Here is a 17,311-nt window from a genome sequence, read left to right on the forward strand (position 1 = left end):
GTCTTCAGGAACTTCACCAGTGGCTAACGATGAAACACATATCTCCACAAGGACCTCCACAATGTCTCCTCGAGCCTCCCACAAAGCCCTAGGATGCACTCGGTCAGACTCTGGGGATTTATCCACTTTAAGCCTGCAAATATCTCCTCCCTGGTAATATGAATGTTCTCCAAAACGTCTCCACTAGTTTCCCTCATCTCTTGAGCAACCATGATTTTCTCCTCAGTAAACACCGAGGAGAAATATTCATTGAAGATCCCAGCCACCTCCTGAGGCTCAAGACATAGGCACCCTTGTTGATCTCTAAGGGGACCTACTCTCTCCCCAGCCACACTTTTACTCTTTATATAGCTATAGAACTTTGTGGGATTTTCCTTAACCTTACCTGCCAGATCCATCTCATACTGTCTCTTTGCCCTCCTGATTTCCTTCGTAAATGTATTCTTAATCGTTTTATAGTCATCAAGGGCCCTAACAGGAACATGCTGCCACTGGACTCTTGATATCTCACTCTTAAAAGTCTCCCACTTGCCATTCATTCCTTTTCCTACAAATAGCCTCACCAAATCGACCTCTGCTAGATCCTGCCTAATTCCCCCAAAATTAGCCCTGCTCCAGTTTAGGACCCTAAGCTGTGGACCTGTCCTATCCTTTTCCATCACTATCTTCAAACTAATAGAATTATGGTCACTAGAGCCAAGGTGCTCCCTGACTGCCACTTCAGTTACCTGCCCTACTTTATTCCCTAAGAGAAGGTACAGTATTGCACCCTCCCAAGTAGGGGCCTCTATATATTGACTTGGGAAACTTTCCTGGACGCATTTCAGAAATTCCACCCCATCTAGGCCCTTAACACTCTGGGTAGTCCAGTCAATACTGGGGAAATTAAAATCTCCCATTAGCACAATCCTATTATTCTAACAGCAGTGAGCAATTTGTCTACACACCTGCTCCTCAAGTTCCCACTGACTATTGGGGGGTGGGTCTATAATTGATAAGAAAATAAAGTATTTGAAGGTTCTGTACATTGGAATACTGATCATTTCTACTTAATAGAATTTTTATTTATACATAAAGGTAAAATTGTTATTTTGATATTTTCATAATAATGAAAAGGTGTTAAAACACAGCGGGAAGCACTGTTGGGCAGCTGGTAGATATACTGCCTTGTATTTTCCAGTTTCAATCTTGATCTCTGGTACTGTCTGTGAAGTTTGAATGTTCTCCCTGTGAATGTGTGCGTTTCCCCCAGATACTCTGGTTTCCTCCCATATCCCAAGATGTATGGGTCAGAAGGTTAACTGGCCACTGTAAGTTGCCCTAGTGTGTAGGTGAGTAGGAAAATTGGAGGAGTTGATGGGAATGTGAAGAGAATAAAATGGGATTAATGTAAATAGGTGCTTGATGATCAATTATGGAGTTGGTGAATCAAAGGATCGATTTCCCTCTTGTGTGATTCTATGATAATGTGAGGAGGCATGGGGTAATTGGTTTGTGCCCTTTTGTGGGCTGGATCTGGACAGTTGGCAAAACGCCTGAATTTGATTCTCAATGCTTTTAATAAGTGAGACGAGTTTCCACCAGTCACTCACATTGAGGAATCCAATTTTGGGTTCCCAGTCTTGGGTGCTAGGGTTTGGGGGTGATGGACAGAAGGTATCACTTATGCACCAAGAGTGGCACTTGAGATTGCAGTGGAGTCAGGAGAACCAGTCACACTGAAACCTGGTTCTCATCAAATTAAAAGTGACATTGGGCTATTCCCACTCCTAAAAATAGTAGAACAGGCCTAGTACTTGCTTTGTTGAGTGTGGCCTAATTTCCCAAAGGCATCTTAAAATTTTGACTCCTATTGTCATTTGCAAAAGACCTTATTGTCTTGAGTGTTTACCCCAGACCTCTGAAAAAATGGTGTGCTGGATGTCTTTCTTGTGTTCTTGGGGCGCATAATGTTGATCTCTGAAACTGGCTGCTTTTGCAAACTTTGTGGACAAAAATCACATTCTGTTTGTCCTTTAATTTTTCCAATTAAATGACAGGCTGCACACACAGTACAATTGCTGTGTAACTACTTTCTTGTATAAATGGCTGTTTCTTTCTGTTTGTGATTATGGAATTCTTGGCTTGAAATTTGCTTTTTATCTAAAAAAAACTATTTTATTTCCTTCTTGTTTGGCTGTGTGGGTGCAAAGATGGTCAACAAATGGAGTCCAAACTTCATAAGAGTAATGTGGCCATGTAAGCAAATAGTGAACAGTCATTATTACAGTGTGGTTACAAACCTTCAGGAATACATGTAGTTAGTTATAGCTGGCAATCCCAGTGAGGATGACACACAGCCATTTAAGATTAAATGAACTGAAAGGAAATTGGACCTGGTGTCAGATCATTTGTGCAGTAGTGTAATGCAGTGACCCATGACAAAGAATCTACTTTTCACAACTCTGAGAATTTTAAGGATTAGAACAAATGGGCATATTTAACTCCTAGTTGTTTCTACTTCTTATTAAATCCTTTACATCTTAACTGCTTTTCTCTCCACAGATATTGCTTAAAGTACAAAACATTTTCATTAGTTTCTGCTTTTATGTGAGATTTTTAACAGCATTTGTTGGTTTATATTTTGAATTATACTTAGGTAGCTTTTGTTTACTGTTCATTCAGTGTTTCTGGTCACGCTATTATTTGACCTACAGGTGTTAGCCACGGGATTGAGTGGCCTCTACTCCTCATTGCCCACTAAATTGGAGGTGAGATCTGATGAGTGGCACTATCTGCAGCGAGAGGACTGGATGCATATTCCAGCACTGGTACAGTTTATGAACTCCCTGGAGTTCTGTAATGCAGTAATACAGGTAAAGATGTACTCAGCAACATGCATAAATACGGTGTCATTTTTCACCTCATGGATGTTGTCTAATGTTCAGCCCATATCAAATTCCCTGCAGTGTTTTTATGAATCTTAAGTTTTCGAGCTTCACCTGAGATCATGTGACAAAATTATCTATAATTCAACATTCTTTATGATAAATCTTCTCATATTTTCCAGAATCTAAGACTGAATGTAAGTTGGAAAATTAAATTGCCCAAAGTTTATATATATCTCTCTCTCCTTCAGGGATAGAAAATATTTACCAACACTTCATTAAAGGCTTCTTTTTTAATAATAACAATGTTAAATTACCTGTACCTATTATTTGATAAATCTTGCATTAAATACAAACTTCTGCATTATACTGTTTTTCTGTAAAGATCACACTTTAGTATTGTCTCTTACTCAGATAAGCAATTCCATAAATTATTTGGCTGGTTATGTTCAAATAAACCAGGACTGAGTGCATTTTATATGCATTACACTTCAGCTACCATACTTTGTTTCATATTTAGGATATGAAATTGATTCATGTTCAAATTCCTACCAGCCAGTTGGTTGACCATTCATTTTTCAAAAAGGAAAAGACAAACTAGATTGGTCAAAATAAGATAACATATGAATTTAAGAAAACTTTATTCAGTAATTGATTCACATCAAAGCTGTTTTAACTGCTAGCACTCTGACATAGTGTGACCTTGTTTTCCTTTTGTTGAAAGCCATTATTTTTTACATTCAGACTTTCTTATATTATTATGTTAGCTGTCTTGCAACAAAGGGCTTCAAAATTGTTTCCTTCAAATTTTTGCACCAAGCCCAAAGATCTTCTCCATGCATAGACTTCTTTTACCTACTCAGTGCTACTTAACCCCAAAACTGCACCCAGCTCAATATTTGTCAAAGTCCCCACTAATGCTGAAAAATCTTGCAATCTTTCTATCCCAATTTGTCAAAAATCTCAATATCTCAACTGCATTTACGGGTATTATTTGAAGGTAATCCTGTCTCTAAACTCCAGTCACCTGTCTGCGTTGATTTCAATACCAGTCTACATCAAAAGCAACACAGACTGTACAGTCTGATCTTCACCCTTATTCTTTCACAGAACCTCTGTACCTAGTGGAACCCAGTCTTTCTTTCCCTTGCAATTCCCTGATTTTTAAAACCCAGGAATAACATTGCCTATTTGTATTTCATGATTTTATTACATTTTCTTTCTAATGGGAGCCTGATTAAAGTCGTAGAGTCATTATCATAGAGTGATATAGCAGAAAAACAGGGCCTTCAGCCATCGAGTCTATGCTGACCATCAACCACGCACTTACACTAAATCTACATTTATCCCATTTTTTTCTCTCCTTCTGATAACTCCCCCCAGATTCTACCCACTCAGCTACACACTAATGGTAATTTATTGTGGCCAATTAACCTATCACTATATCGTCTGCCCACTAACAATGGGTTATATGGGAGGAGACCTTATTAAATTTTGGTGTGCAATAAGTAATAAAACAGACATGGGGGAAAGTTTAGCCCTTGCCTGACTTGGGATAATAATAAGAATCTTTTAACTGATAGGAGCACGATCAAAATTAGGGAGTCACTGACGGTGTTAAAAAGATTATTGCTGCCAGCCCGGGTCGCACAGTTTTAGATTAAAGTAGGAAAATTGATGTCAGAATTTCAACAGAGTTTAATTCCTCTTGGATAAAATGCAGCAAAGTACCAGCTAATATTAAAAACAGCTGCACTCCCATTCCTAACTCAGATGATCCAATAAACTTCAGTGTTTCCCTGTTCTGTAGGGCTTGGATTAAAGGAAGTTGGTTGTAAATATGTTGAGTGTTCCTTTAACTTTTTATTCAATTTTGCAATCTGTGCTTCTGATTTAGGTGGCTCATCCCTTGATACGCAATCAACTTGTGAACTATATCTACAATGGATTCCTTGTGCCTGTCATGGCTCCTGCTCTTCATAAAGTTAGTAGGTTGTATGCTGTGAATTCCTAAGCAAATTTTGTAATGGTTAACTATATTGGAGTTTGGGCAAATGTTTTACCTGCAACCTGAGTGGAATATAGAAATAAGCATTTGGCAGGGCTTGTGACTTCTCCCACTTCTTCCATGGGTATTTTAACCTCCATAGAAATAATATTAAATGTGCTCCAGCTTTATTATCTTGTCTAATAATTCAGAAAGGTATATACCCAAGTGATCTCACTTTAGTGTTACAGGAAAAGGTGAACTGTTGACACCTATGGAACTGGATTGTAACACTTCATTGACTTCTGGGGCGAAGCTGTTAATTGTAAATCAAACTATAAAATCTTTCCTGAAGTTTCAAGGGTGCATTTAGGACTATAACTTCCTCCGTTTTTTTTGTTGTGTTAGCTGATGAGAGGTAATGATAATAGTATTCCAATGTAGCTGGATTAGGAAGGGAGAAATGTGCGTCAGACCAGCTTACAATAACTGCCTCTGTCTCCATGCACAGCTTGTGTATGAGTAATAGCCAGTTGGACAAGGGTGAACAATGCTTGTGGTTGTATAAACACCAGCTTTTGAGAAGAGCACCTGAAAAAGATAAAATAGAAAACCACTGGTACTCTAAATATACATGAAGGGGTGGGGGGGGGGGGTAGGGAAGAGAAAGCGAGTCACAGAGTCATACCGAACGGAACCAGACCCCTCAGCCATCATCCAGGGCATGCCCTCTTCTAGTTAACACCATTGGGAGGAGGTACAGGAGCCTGAAGATCCACACTCAATGATTTAGGAACAGCTTCTTCCCTTCCACCATCAAATTTCTGAACGGTCCATAAACCCATGAACACTTCCTCGTTATTCCTTTTTATTTGCACTTTTTATTTTTGTAATTTATAGTAATTTTTATGTCTTTGCACTGTACTTCTGCCACAAAACAACAAATTCCATGTCATATAAGTCAGTGGTAATAAACCTGATTCTGATTCTCCAAGTCAACGTAGACTGGCCATCAAGCACCTACTTTAACATTAATCCTATATCAAATCTGATTCCATTTTTATTCTCCCCATCAACTGCCCCCAGATTCTATCACTCACTATGCACTGGGGAGCAATTCACAGTGGTCAGTTAACTTGCCAACCTGCACACCTTTGGGATGTGGGAGGAAACTGGACCACCCATAGGAAATCCACACGGTCATGGGAAGAGCATGTGAATTCACATGGACAACTTCAAAAACGTTGAGGAACTCCAGATGAAGTCGAAATGGATAATCTGCTCCACAGTGTGATTACAAATCTGCAATGGCATCTCTTCCTGCTCCAGAAATGTTTGCTCAGATGTCGCTTAGGAATATCCTTGGCTCCTTCCCATTTGTATCAAGACAATGGCTCTGTTTTTGATCTCTGTCAGAAGAACAGATCCTTAATTACTGACTCCCTTCATAGAATTATATAGCATGGAAACAGGCCATTTGGCCCAACTCATTCACACTAACCAGTGGGGCACCCTTCTGTACTAACCCCATGGTCTAGCACTTGGTCCAGAATCCTCTGTGCCTCAGTGATTCAAGTGTTCATCTAGACGTTAAATCCAGCTCCAACCGTTCTTTTAGGCAATGCATTCCAGGTACTTACCACTCTCTGGGTGAAGAAGGTACCCTTCATATCCCATCTGAATCTCTTCCACCTTCCCCTAAATCAATGTCCTCTAGTTTGATCTACCATTGTTATCTAATTTTATCTCTCTGGCAACCATCTGAAGCTGAAGTTGTTGGTTTCTTATTTGATGTTGACTTAACCTTCTGACTACCTCTTGTTACTACCACTGGGGAGGAGGTACAGGAGCCTGAATACACACACTCAACAATTCAGGAGCAGCTTCTTCCCCTCCACCATCAGATTTCTGAACGATCTATAAACCCATGAACACTACCTCATTATTCCTTTGTTTTGCACTCTATTTATTTTTGTTATTTATAGATTTTATGTCTTTGCATTGTACTGCTGCTGCAAAACAACAAATTTCACGTCATATAAGTCAGTGATAATAAATCTGATTCTGTTATCAAAGACGACCACCTTCCTCTTCTATAACACTTCCCTCTGAAGGGACACAGCCACCATCTTGTCAAGGGCATCTCGGGATGGCTGTAAATGTTGGTCTTGCACTTACTTCCACATCCTGAAAAATGAATAGATAAAAGAATCCAAGCCTCTGTGAACTCTGTACTTCTCCAATTTTGGCCCCATGCTTGTTGCCAATTTTAAGCATGTCACCATAGCAGCAATGCCTTCAGCTGCTAAGACCTTAAGCTTTGGAATTTCCATCATCAATCTCTTAACTCTCTTTCCAACCCTCCTTTAAACCTTCCCTTAAAAGCTTTTCCTGTCATGAGGCTTTTGGGCATCTGCCTTAATAACTCCGGTTTTGATATCCAATTTTTATTGAGAATACTCCTGTGAAGCATGAGGATGTTATGTAAATTCTATTTGTTTTTGAGACTAGTGACTGGGGTTTGAGGTGAGGGACAGATTGGGGCTTATGGTGATGGGGGGAATGGGGCGTGGAGGGTGAGAAATGAGTAATTGGGAATGGAAATTGATGGGAGCAGGAGATTAGGGTTCAAGCCAGTGGGGAAAGAATGGGTTCAAGTTGAGCATGGAGGTGTGCATTTCCCAGATTTGGGATTAGTATCAACATGGAGTGAGAGCAATACTGAGAGGGGCCCTTCAACCCTCTGTTCTCCTGTCCACCCCTCCTGCCCTCTGTTCCCTTGCCCTGCCCTTCTGTATTGCTGGCTCACCTGCCCCATTTAACCCCACTCCTGTTTTCCTGCCCTCCTGCCCTCCCCCATCACTTTTTCTCTATTCTTTGCCTTCTCCCCCTGCCCCCTGTCTTCCCCCCCCCCACCCCAGCACCAGCCTTCAACCCGTTACATTTCCTCTGTTCAGGGGTCACCCTTACACCTGTATGTTACCTGCTGTTCTTTGACCAACTCCACCATGCTCCCTCGTTCATTGACCCCATCTCTTCTCACTAGCAACCTTGATCCCTCACTACCTCCACGTCCCCTTCTCCCTCCCCCCAGTTCTTCTACTCACCTGTCCCACTGGTGGGAGACTGAACCTTCCTACAGTGACTTAAAGTAATGGTCAAAATGTCAAGTGATGAAATCTCCAAGAAGGCTTCCAACCATGGTAGCAACAGATGCTTCTTAAGTGTGTGTGAGTAAAGTAATATGCATCATACCTTGAAGTTTCAGCAGGTTTGTTTTGTGGATTTCAGCTTTAGATCCAGCTCTAGGCTTTCATGAAGATGAAGGCTCTGAGTATGTTTCAGGATGCCTCTTTAGCTAATGTCTAAGAGTTAGTTGAGAAACCTGACGTCATCTATTTATCTTGTACAGGAAAATATTTTGGGGATTTTTAAATTCTTTTTCATCCAGTATTAGACTTTCTGGATGTTAGTCACCACTGTAAGTGTTTGTGTGATTTCCATCGAGCCCATATATCTCTATTTAGGAAAATTGCCGTTCTGAAGTGAAAAGGGCACTTCGTTTTGGTCAAATTGTATAGCACCAATCTTTTGCCTAGTAATTGGATTTCACTCTTATCTGATTAAGTATGTTAGGTGTATAGCGCTAACAACAATAGGTGATGGGTAAAACAAAATCACAAAAGTGAGATACCCTTGCTTTAAGAAATTGTCATGGGGGTTCTCTCCAATTAGAAACAGTGGAACAAGAGCTGCATGTTTACATACAGCAGCTGGCCGCAGAGTGTGCTGCAAAGTGGGTTCGCACCGTTAAAGTGCACTCTGTGGTTGTTGCACTTAGTCATGGAGACCCCTGTGTTTTGGAGGTGGTGGGATCATTGAGGCCAAAGGTTGCAGCACCTTGCACTGAGATGCTGTGCTCTGTGTCAATGCTGCCTGTAAGGGAAAAGATCAGCAAATAAAAATAAAGTTGGTGCTTATAAATATGATGTCCCAGTAGGGCCCCTTTAATTCATGCATGGTTCCTGACTTGATATGTGGTTTACTCCTTGTTTTACTGTGAGTGAGAAATGAAAGTTGCAGGTTGTGATCTTTCAATTCAATTTCTGGTGCAAAATACTGACAGTGGACAAATGACACCTCATTTGAATGAATCGCACCTGGAAATGCTGCTTGCAATTTCCAGTGGGCAGTACTTCAACAGAAAATGTGTGGAAACACTTAAAATCATGTGCTAAATGATTTTTGTGTTGAACTTAACACAAACAGCAGGGGCAAATCAATCAATATTTGTATTTCCAGATAATTGTGAGTGTAACTACGTTTCATATGTTCTCCATTCTGTTGCATAGTTCTGTTGAACTTGACAACGGAAGTATTCATCAGAGGTTGAATGACAAAACGCCTCTGCTGACAGAGCCATAGATGACACCTGGTTGTATGAGTTTTAGAAACAGTGAGATGGACTATGACAATTTGATTTTGACGTAAATGGAAATAAATATTTGGAGAGTTGGTAAATAGGCTGTAGTTTGCTAGTTCTCACTTTACCTCATCATACGAGGATACAGATCTGTCCCATTGAGTTGCACAGATTGTTTGCAATTCAGAGGTGTGCTTTTGCAGTGCACATGTTATCCTTTGCGCACTCATTATTATTGATGTGCTTTTTTGATTGATTTCAGACAACTGTAGAAGAGGTTATGACTACAACAGCATACTTGGATCTGTTCCTCCGGAGTATCTCGGAACCCGCAATGTTGCAGACCTTCCTGAGCTTCATTCTGTTGCATGAGCATGAGAATGTGTCAATTTTAGACACACTCGTCAGTCGAATTAACACCCCTTTTCGGGTAAGGTCATCCTTAACTCTGCTGTTGTTTCATGCATGTAACAGTGTAACCAGCTGCTTCCCTTCCTTCCAACAGAATTACTGCACAAAACTGCAGCAAGAGTGAAGCATGAATTTAAATGATTATTATATGAATTATAGGTCCAAGATTCTGAAGCAGCAGATTCACAAGTCCTATCACTCGTCTGTTGGATTTTTTTTCCTGCTGGGGTGGCAGTGGGGACAGTACATTGGTTTCAGTGTCTGAGCTGAATAAGGGAAAATGTAGCCAGGTTTGTTGTCCCTGAATGTGCAGTGACCCATACTGGACTGAAAGTGTGTGCATCCTGCACAAGCCAGGGTAGAGAGGACATTTCCTGTAGTTGTTCTTTATTCAGAAAGAAATAATGATGAAGATTTTCTTTTTTGCTTATCAATGTTACTGAAGCAGAAATTGCTGGAAATGTTCACTGGGTCAAGTAGTTTCAGGTCCTTGATGTTTCATCACTACATGAAATGAAGAACTTTGTTTCTTTTTCTCTAGCTCCGCATTTGGCTAAAAGTTGTTATTCTAATTAATGGAAGTCCTCATCTTGAGAGTAGATGCGGCAGAGACGCAGAAACTGGGAGAAAGGGATGGCATCCTTACAAGAGACTGAGTGTGAAAAGCTGTAGTCCAGGAAGCTGTGGGTGTTGGTGAGTTTGTAGTAAATGTCAGTGGATGGTTTGTCTCCTGACATGGAGACAGAGATCTAGAAAAGGGAGAGAAGTGTCTGAAATGGTCCCTGTGAATTTGAGAGCAAGGTGGAAGTTAGTGGTGAAGGTGATAAGATTGATGAGCTCTGCACAGGTGCAGGAAGCAGCACAAATGCAGTTGTCAATGTAACTGAGAAAAGAGATGGGGAATGGTACCAGAGAAAGTTTGCAAAGGGGACAGTTCCACATAGCCAATGAAAAGACAGGTGTAGCTGGGGCCAATGAGAGTGCCCATGGCTACACCTTTGATTTGTAGGAAGTGCAAGGAGTAAAAAAAAATTTGTTCAAAGTGAGAACGTGCAGCCAGGCAGATGAGAGTGTTAGTGGGGAGGGAACTGGTTGGAGCCCTGTTGCAGCCTTTGCATTCTCCTCATGTTCCCGGCCAGCTTCATGCCATTAGGAAACTTCGAAATATTACATTCAGTTCCCTCATCCAAATCATTGATATGCATTGTGAATAGCTGGGGCCTAAGCACTGATCCATATGGTTACCTCAATAGTCACTGCATGCCTCCAGAAAGAGACTGGTTTATTCCTACTTTCTGTTTCCTGTGTGTCAACCAATTTTAATTCCATGCCAAGTTTATTACCCTGCACGACCCCACCCCCCCACCACCACCACCACCAAACCATTTGGTCTAATTTTCGACACTAACCTCTTATGTGGGAATTTAGCAAAAGCCTTCTGAAAATCAATTACACCATTTCCACTGGTTCTCTTATCAGTTATACCGGTTACATCTATAAGGAAAACTCCAATAAGTTTGTCATTCATGATTTCCCTTTCATAAATTCACATTGACTTTATCTAATCCTGTTGATATTTTCTAAGTGTTCTGTTTTCACATTCTTAATTTTAGACTCTTAACATGTTTTACATTGTACATTTGTATTTATTAAAAATTTTATTTTTTTCAGGATTGTCACAAACCAAACCATGTTCATTTATGGAGTTGTCAGTAATGTTAATCAAAGCCTGATTATTTCTTTTAATTCTTCTGCCAGTTGTGTGTCGTTTCTTTGGCTCTGTTCAGAACCCTCATCAGTCTGAACTGCGAGGATGTCATGCTGCAGCTCGTCTTGAGGTAAGAAAATTCTGAATAAATAAAGATCTAATTAAGAAGAATTAATTGCAAAAGAGTCCTGGTTTGAACCTGCTAGATGATACTCAACCTAACATGTTAATGTAGTTCCACGAGAATGCTTCTCTAAACTCTTTTAATGAAACTGACAGAGCAATCTAATGAAAATAAGACACTGAGGCATTACATACAAACCTGCTAATGTGTTTTTTGTGTATCACATTGTGCAATGTTTGCAGCATTCCAGGAGTATAGGTCCATCTTGGCTTCAACCATAGCTTCCAGGGTTGGGACCTGTGCATTGATGTCTGTAGTGTGCTGGTTCCATGATGGAGTTAGCCAGAGTAGTTCACTTATTCTACGAGGTGTATTACTGAAATACCAGGCAAACTTATTCTTGCTGGCAAAACCCATCCCAAGAAGATGGCATTCCCCTTCCTGTTTGCTCTTCCAGAAGAATATCCCCGCTGGCTTCTTTGATCTAGCCATCTCCTGCCTCTTATGTCTCATTCATTGCAGCAATGTCAGTGTTAATGATTCTGAGTACCCTATCCATGTTAACAAGGCAGTGTTCAGGTCTGTTACTGTTGGGGTTGCCCATGAGGTTCCTGATGTTCCAGCTCCTGAACTTAATTTTGAGGAGTGGTAGTTGTCTGTGCAGGATTTCTTTTAGTGTGAGGTAGCTTTTTCCACACCAGTTACCACACAGACTTGACACTGAGGTCTTGGTCCATTTTCAAGGAGGTCCAAGATGACAGGAGACCAGGCTTTGCTACGTGGACATTAAAACATGAATGAGAGTAGGCCCATGACTACACATACACTTGCATATGCATGTGGGTGGGCTCGGGCATAAGTGCCCTTGCCCACTGCCTCTTCTTCACTCAGGAAAGCCTGTCCCATCAACCTTCTCCTTGTCTCCTGTCACCTCAGTCTTCTCTGTCCCTGAATCTCTTCTCCATTGGTGCCCTCTGAGCCTGTAACCTCTTCCCACCTTCCCTCCATCCCCCACCCTCCAATCCTCTCTCATACTCCCAAGAGGACTAAGGTATTCACACTTCAGGACAACTGTAGGTTAGAAATTGTAATTTGCCAGTTTCTTCTGAGGCTCCTGGCAGCAATATTCTCTTCTCCATATGGCCTAATGCATTGTACCATTAGAATAGGCCTTGTGTATCAAATCTTGTACAATGAGCTTTCTCCCACACTTTCCACCAATGCAGAGAGTGGAGGGAGCGAGGCTGATTGTGGTGAGGGAGAGAGTTTGGGAAGGGTTGGTTGTGAGGATTAGGAGGACACTTGTCGGGGAGAAGGTCAGGAGATGATGCCTTGGAGAGGTGGTGTGGAGGTGCTGGTGGATGGTTGTCAGAGATCATTTGGGGAGATTTTCAAGATTGGGTGGATCCATATGTAAAATAGAGAAAGGTCCATCAGGGAGATGGTTGGGGGTGTTTGTCCGTAAAAAGATGAAAGAAGGTTGGGGAGATGATTGGGAAGGGGGCTGGTTAGAGATAGCAGGGGGTGGCAGGGGAGCAATAGAAGTGATCACTAAGAAAGAGCACTTTCAGAAGAGCCTCTCTGTAGGAATTTGGACACCTCAGAATCACCAGCAGTGGCCCAGTTAAAGTCAGGCCTCCCTTTAATTAATGCTGAAGCCTGCTTCATCTCCGGTTGAGACCTGCTTTGGGCTGTGAGGCCTGATCCTTTTACAGACTCGTGTTCACAAAAGAATTTTACTTGAGTGATGCCTAAGTGCATCCTGCTTTTGTATTTGACATCATGCATGTGGAGGACCCCATCTAATTTAGGGAAGTGTGCCACTTGTGCATTAAGTACCTGATGTCATTTGATAAAATACTATTGTATATGTTACGGACTCAGTGAAAGTCCCTTTAAGATAGAGAGTGTGTGTGTATGTGTGTGTGGGGCGTGCTTACGTCAATAGAAGATAAAGGACGTAATGACGTTGTTGAAGAAGTCAGAAGAAGAAGAAGAAGGAGAGAGAGAGAAGGGAGAGAGACACCAGCCTGCTTGTTTTCTCTATCGATGGATGAGAAATAATAACTGTGTTTACCACTGAAATCCATGTATGGAAAAGTTGGAAGTAATCCGGTGGAGTTCACTTTGTTGCTGACCTGTAGAAGGAAACAGGTATTTGTATGTGGACGACCACGGTTCGGATGCTTTTCGGGGTGAGGAAGTCACTACCGAGTAAACACTGAAGTGTCGTTTGGGTTCCATCGTGGAACATTTGGATTTCGTATGTACTCTCTCTATGTTTTTCTACATCTACATCTTATCTTCAGACAACGGTGGTTGTTGAAGAAGCCCTTGCTCATGTTTCACCTTATGGCTTGCGGAACTGAACTTTAAGAACCATTCAGGAACTGGGAGTTTTGGACTTTGTCACACACACACACGAAGAGTTTAGTTTTGGGGTTAACGTTCGAGGTTTAACATTCTTGAATTCTAACATACTAACATTTTTTTTTACTTTTATTTTACGTATTATCATAAGTAGTGATTAATAAAATAGTTTTAACACTGAATCATGCTCAGTGTGTTTCTTTTGTTGCTGGTTCGTGACAAAATTGGGGGCTCGTCCGGGATAGTTCCCAAGGTTAACGAGATTCGTCCAGGATAGTTCCCAAGGTTAACGAGTGTCGTCTGGGATTGTACCCCAGATTGACGAGATTTGTTCGAGATTCAATCCAAAGATTTTTGAGGGAGGTCTGATAAATTCTTTTTAATTGGCTTGTGTGTGTGGAAACCAGCAGCAATGGATATTAAGGCATTTTTGGAGTCACCAACCCAAAAGGGATTGGAGGTGGCGAAAAAGGATGATCTGATAAAGATTGCTACAAGGCTAAACCTTACAGAAGTAAAGCAGTCTATGAGAAAGGCAGATATTCAGAGACTGATAGCTGGCCATTATGTGGAAAAGAAGGTGTTTGAGAAGGAAGTGTTAAAACAGTTTCCTGGCAGTGAAATAGCAATTTCTGAGGCACAGGTGCAGCTGGCGAAGATAGAGGCTGAACGAGAGCAAAATAAATTAGAAGCTGAACGAGAACAAAAGAGATTAGAGGCCGAACGAGAGCAAACCCAGTTAAAGATAGAGGCCGAGCGAGAGAAATTAGAGGCCGAACAAAAGCTAACTCAGATGAAGATAGAGGCTGATCTAGCAATGAAGCAGATGGAATTGAAGAGGATGGAGCTGGATAGTGAGGAGAAGGAGAAACAGAGGCAGCATGAGTTACAAATGAAGCGTAGGAGTTCGGAATCTGATTCTGATGATGGTTTTTCAGCCAGCAGGGAGGTTCGATTAGTCCCTCCGTTTGAAGAAGATCAGGTTGATCAGTATTTCCAACATTTTGAAAAGGTTGCTGTGAGTTCAAACTGGCCAAGGAAAGGATGGGCTCTTATGGTACAGAGTGTGATTAAAGGTAAAGCTCAAAAAGCTTATTCTGCTTTGTCTGCTGAGGATGCAGCTGATTATACCAAGGTAAAACAAGCTATATTGAAGGCCTATGAATTGGTCCCTGAGGCTTATAGACAAAAATTCAGAGACTTGAGGAAATCTGCAGATCAGACTTATATGGAATTTGCCAATGGAAAGAGAATATGTTTTGAACGATGGTACATGGCTAAAAATGTAGATGGGGATTTTGATAAATTGAAAGAATTGATACTAGTGGAAGACTTTAAAAGATGTGTTCCAGCTGAATTAACAACATATTTAAATGAAAAGGCAGTGGAAACTTTACAAGAAACTGCTAGGTTGGCAGATGATTATGCTTTAACCCATAAATCCAAATGGGGACAACCTAAAACCTTTCAAAAGAGTTACAAAGACAATCCAGGTAAACCAGAGATTAAATTGGGAGGTAATCAAAAAGGAAAAGATGAAAAGAAGCCAGGGCTGGAGAAACCTGTTGAGCGTACTTGTTATTACTGTAGGAAACCTGGCCACGTGATATCTAATTGTGCCCTTTTGAAGAAAAAGAAGGAAGCTGGGCCCAATGCTTGCTTTCAGGCAATTAAAAATCAAAAAGGTTTAGGAGATGCTGTTAAAGATCAGTCCTTGCAAGAGGGAAAAGCGGAAAAGTTGGAGGAGGTGAGAAAAGAATTCCGTTCTTATGTATCAGAGGGTTTTGTTTCACTGAATGATGAGTCACCCCAGGTGCCAGTGAAAATTCTTAGAGATACTGGGGCTAGTCAATCTCTCTTGCTGGACAGTGTTTTAAATTTTGGTGAAGAAAGTGACACTGGTGAAGTAAATCTAGTACGAGGCGTTACAGGTGAGACCATGTCTGTCCCTTTTCACAGGGTGATTTTAAAGTCAAAGTTCGTAGAAGGACCAGTTGAGATAGGGATAAGACCTAGTTTGCCAGTGGAAGGAGTTTCTTTGTTATTGGGAAATGACCTTGCAAATGGAGAAAGTGATCCTGTGGTACGGTTAACGACCAAACCAAGGATTGATGAGTCTGAGGATGATTCAGATGTTTACCCATCATGTGCGGTGACTCGAGCTAGAGCTAAAGAATTAGCCAAGACAGACAGTCCGGTGCAGTCTGATGTAGTTCCTTGTGACAGTCCTAAACAGGAAGAAAATTTTGATGCCTTATCTGAGACTTTTCTGTCTTCACTGGAGGATCAACATCCTTACAGTGAGCCTGAATTTAAAGATTTGTCTTTGTCGAGGAAGGATTTTATGGTGGAACAGACAAAGGACCCTGAGTTGACAGAATTGAAAGAAAAAGCACTCTCATGTGAGGAGATTGAAAAGGTGCCAACTGGATACTATGTCAAAAATGGAGTGTTAATGAGGAAATGGAGACCTCCTCATGTTCCTGTTACTGAGGAATGGGAAGTTATTCATCAGGTTGTTGTTCCAAAAGTTTATAGGGATGAGATTTTAAACCTGGCCCATAGTATGCCTTTGGGTGGTCATTTTGGTGTGAATAAAACTGTAGGGAAGATCTTGAAACAATTCTATTGGCCTGGTTTGAGAAAAGATGTGGTGATGTTTTGTCGAACCTGCCACACATGTCAGATGGTAGGTAAACCAAATCAAAAACCCCCTGTGGCTCCTTTGAAACCAATTCCTGCTTTTGGTGAACCCTTTTCGAAGGTGATTGTGGACTGTGTTGGTCCATTACCAAAGTCTAAGACTGGAAATCAGTATTTGTTAACCATCATGTGTGCTACTTCTAGATTTCCAGAGGCAATACCCCTTAGAAATATTAAGGCCAAGACGGTGTCAAAGGCTCTTGTAAAATTTTTTACCTTGTTTGGTTTGCCAAAAGAAATCCAATCTGATCAAGGTAGTAATTTTATGTCAAAAATTTTTCAACAAATAGTCTATGAGCTGGGAGCAAAGCAGATTGTATCATCTGCATATCACCCAGAATCTCAAGGAGCTCTGGAGAGATTTCATTCTACTCTCAAAAATATGCTGAAGACTTATTGCTTTGAAAACACCAAGGATTGGGACGAAGGTATCCATTTACTTTTGTTTGCCGTTAGAGAATCGATCCAGGAGTCAATAGGATTTAGTCCGTTTGAGCTTGTGTTTGGACATAGGGTGAGAGGACCTTTGGAGTTGTTAAGAGAGCAGTGGGTTAATGAGGAAGTTCACTTGAGTCTGTTGGACTATGTCCAAAAATTTAAAACTCGGTTGGAGAGAGTCTGCCAGCTAGCGAGAGAGAATCTGAAAACAAGCCAGATAAGAATGAAGACATATTTTGATAGACGTGCTCGGCCTAGGACATTCGCAGTGGGGCAAAAG

At 41.1% G+C, this 17,311-nt stretch overlaps 1 protein-coding gene across 6 annotated transcripts in view; it reads left to right on the forward strand.

Annotated features, from left to right (window-relative positions):
• fhip1aa (FHF complex subunit HOOK interacting protein 1Aa) overlaps window positions 1–17,311 on the forward strand; it is a 132,200-nt gene that overhangs the window by 82,550 nt on the left and 32,339 nt on the right. For all 6 annotated transcript variants that reach the window (XM_052010118.1, XM_052010117.1, XM_052010119.1 and 3 more), the window contains 4 exons: window positions 2,697–2,855; window positions 4,765–4,851; window positions 9,540–9,707; window positions 11,447–11,526. In XM_052010118.1, coding sequence (XP_051866078.1) covers window positions 2,697–2,855; window positions 4,765–4,851; window positions 9,540–9,707; window positions 11,447–11,526 — 494 coding nt within the window. The remainder of the gene's footprint in view (window positions 1–2,696; window positions 2,856–4,764; window positions 4,852–9,539; window positions 9,708–11,446; window positions 11,527–17,311) is intronic.

The sequence above is a fragment of the Pristis pectinata genome, chromosome 2, assembly GCF_009764475.1.
Source record: "Pristis pectinata isolate sPriPec2 chromosome 2, sPriPec2.1.pri, whole genome shotgun sequence".
NCBI lineage: Eukaryota > Metazoa > Chordata > Chondrichthyes > Rhinopristiformes > Pristidae > Pristis > Pristis pectinata.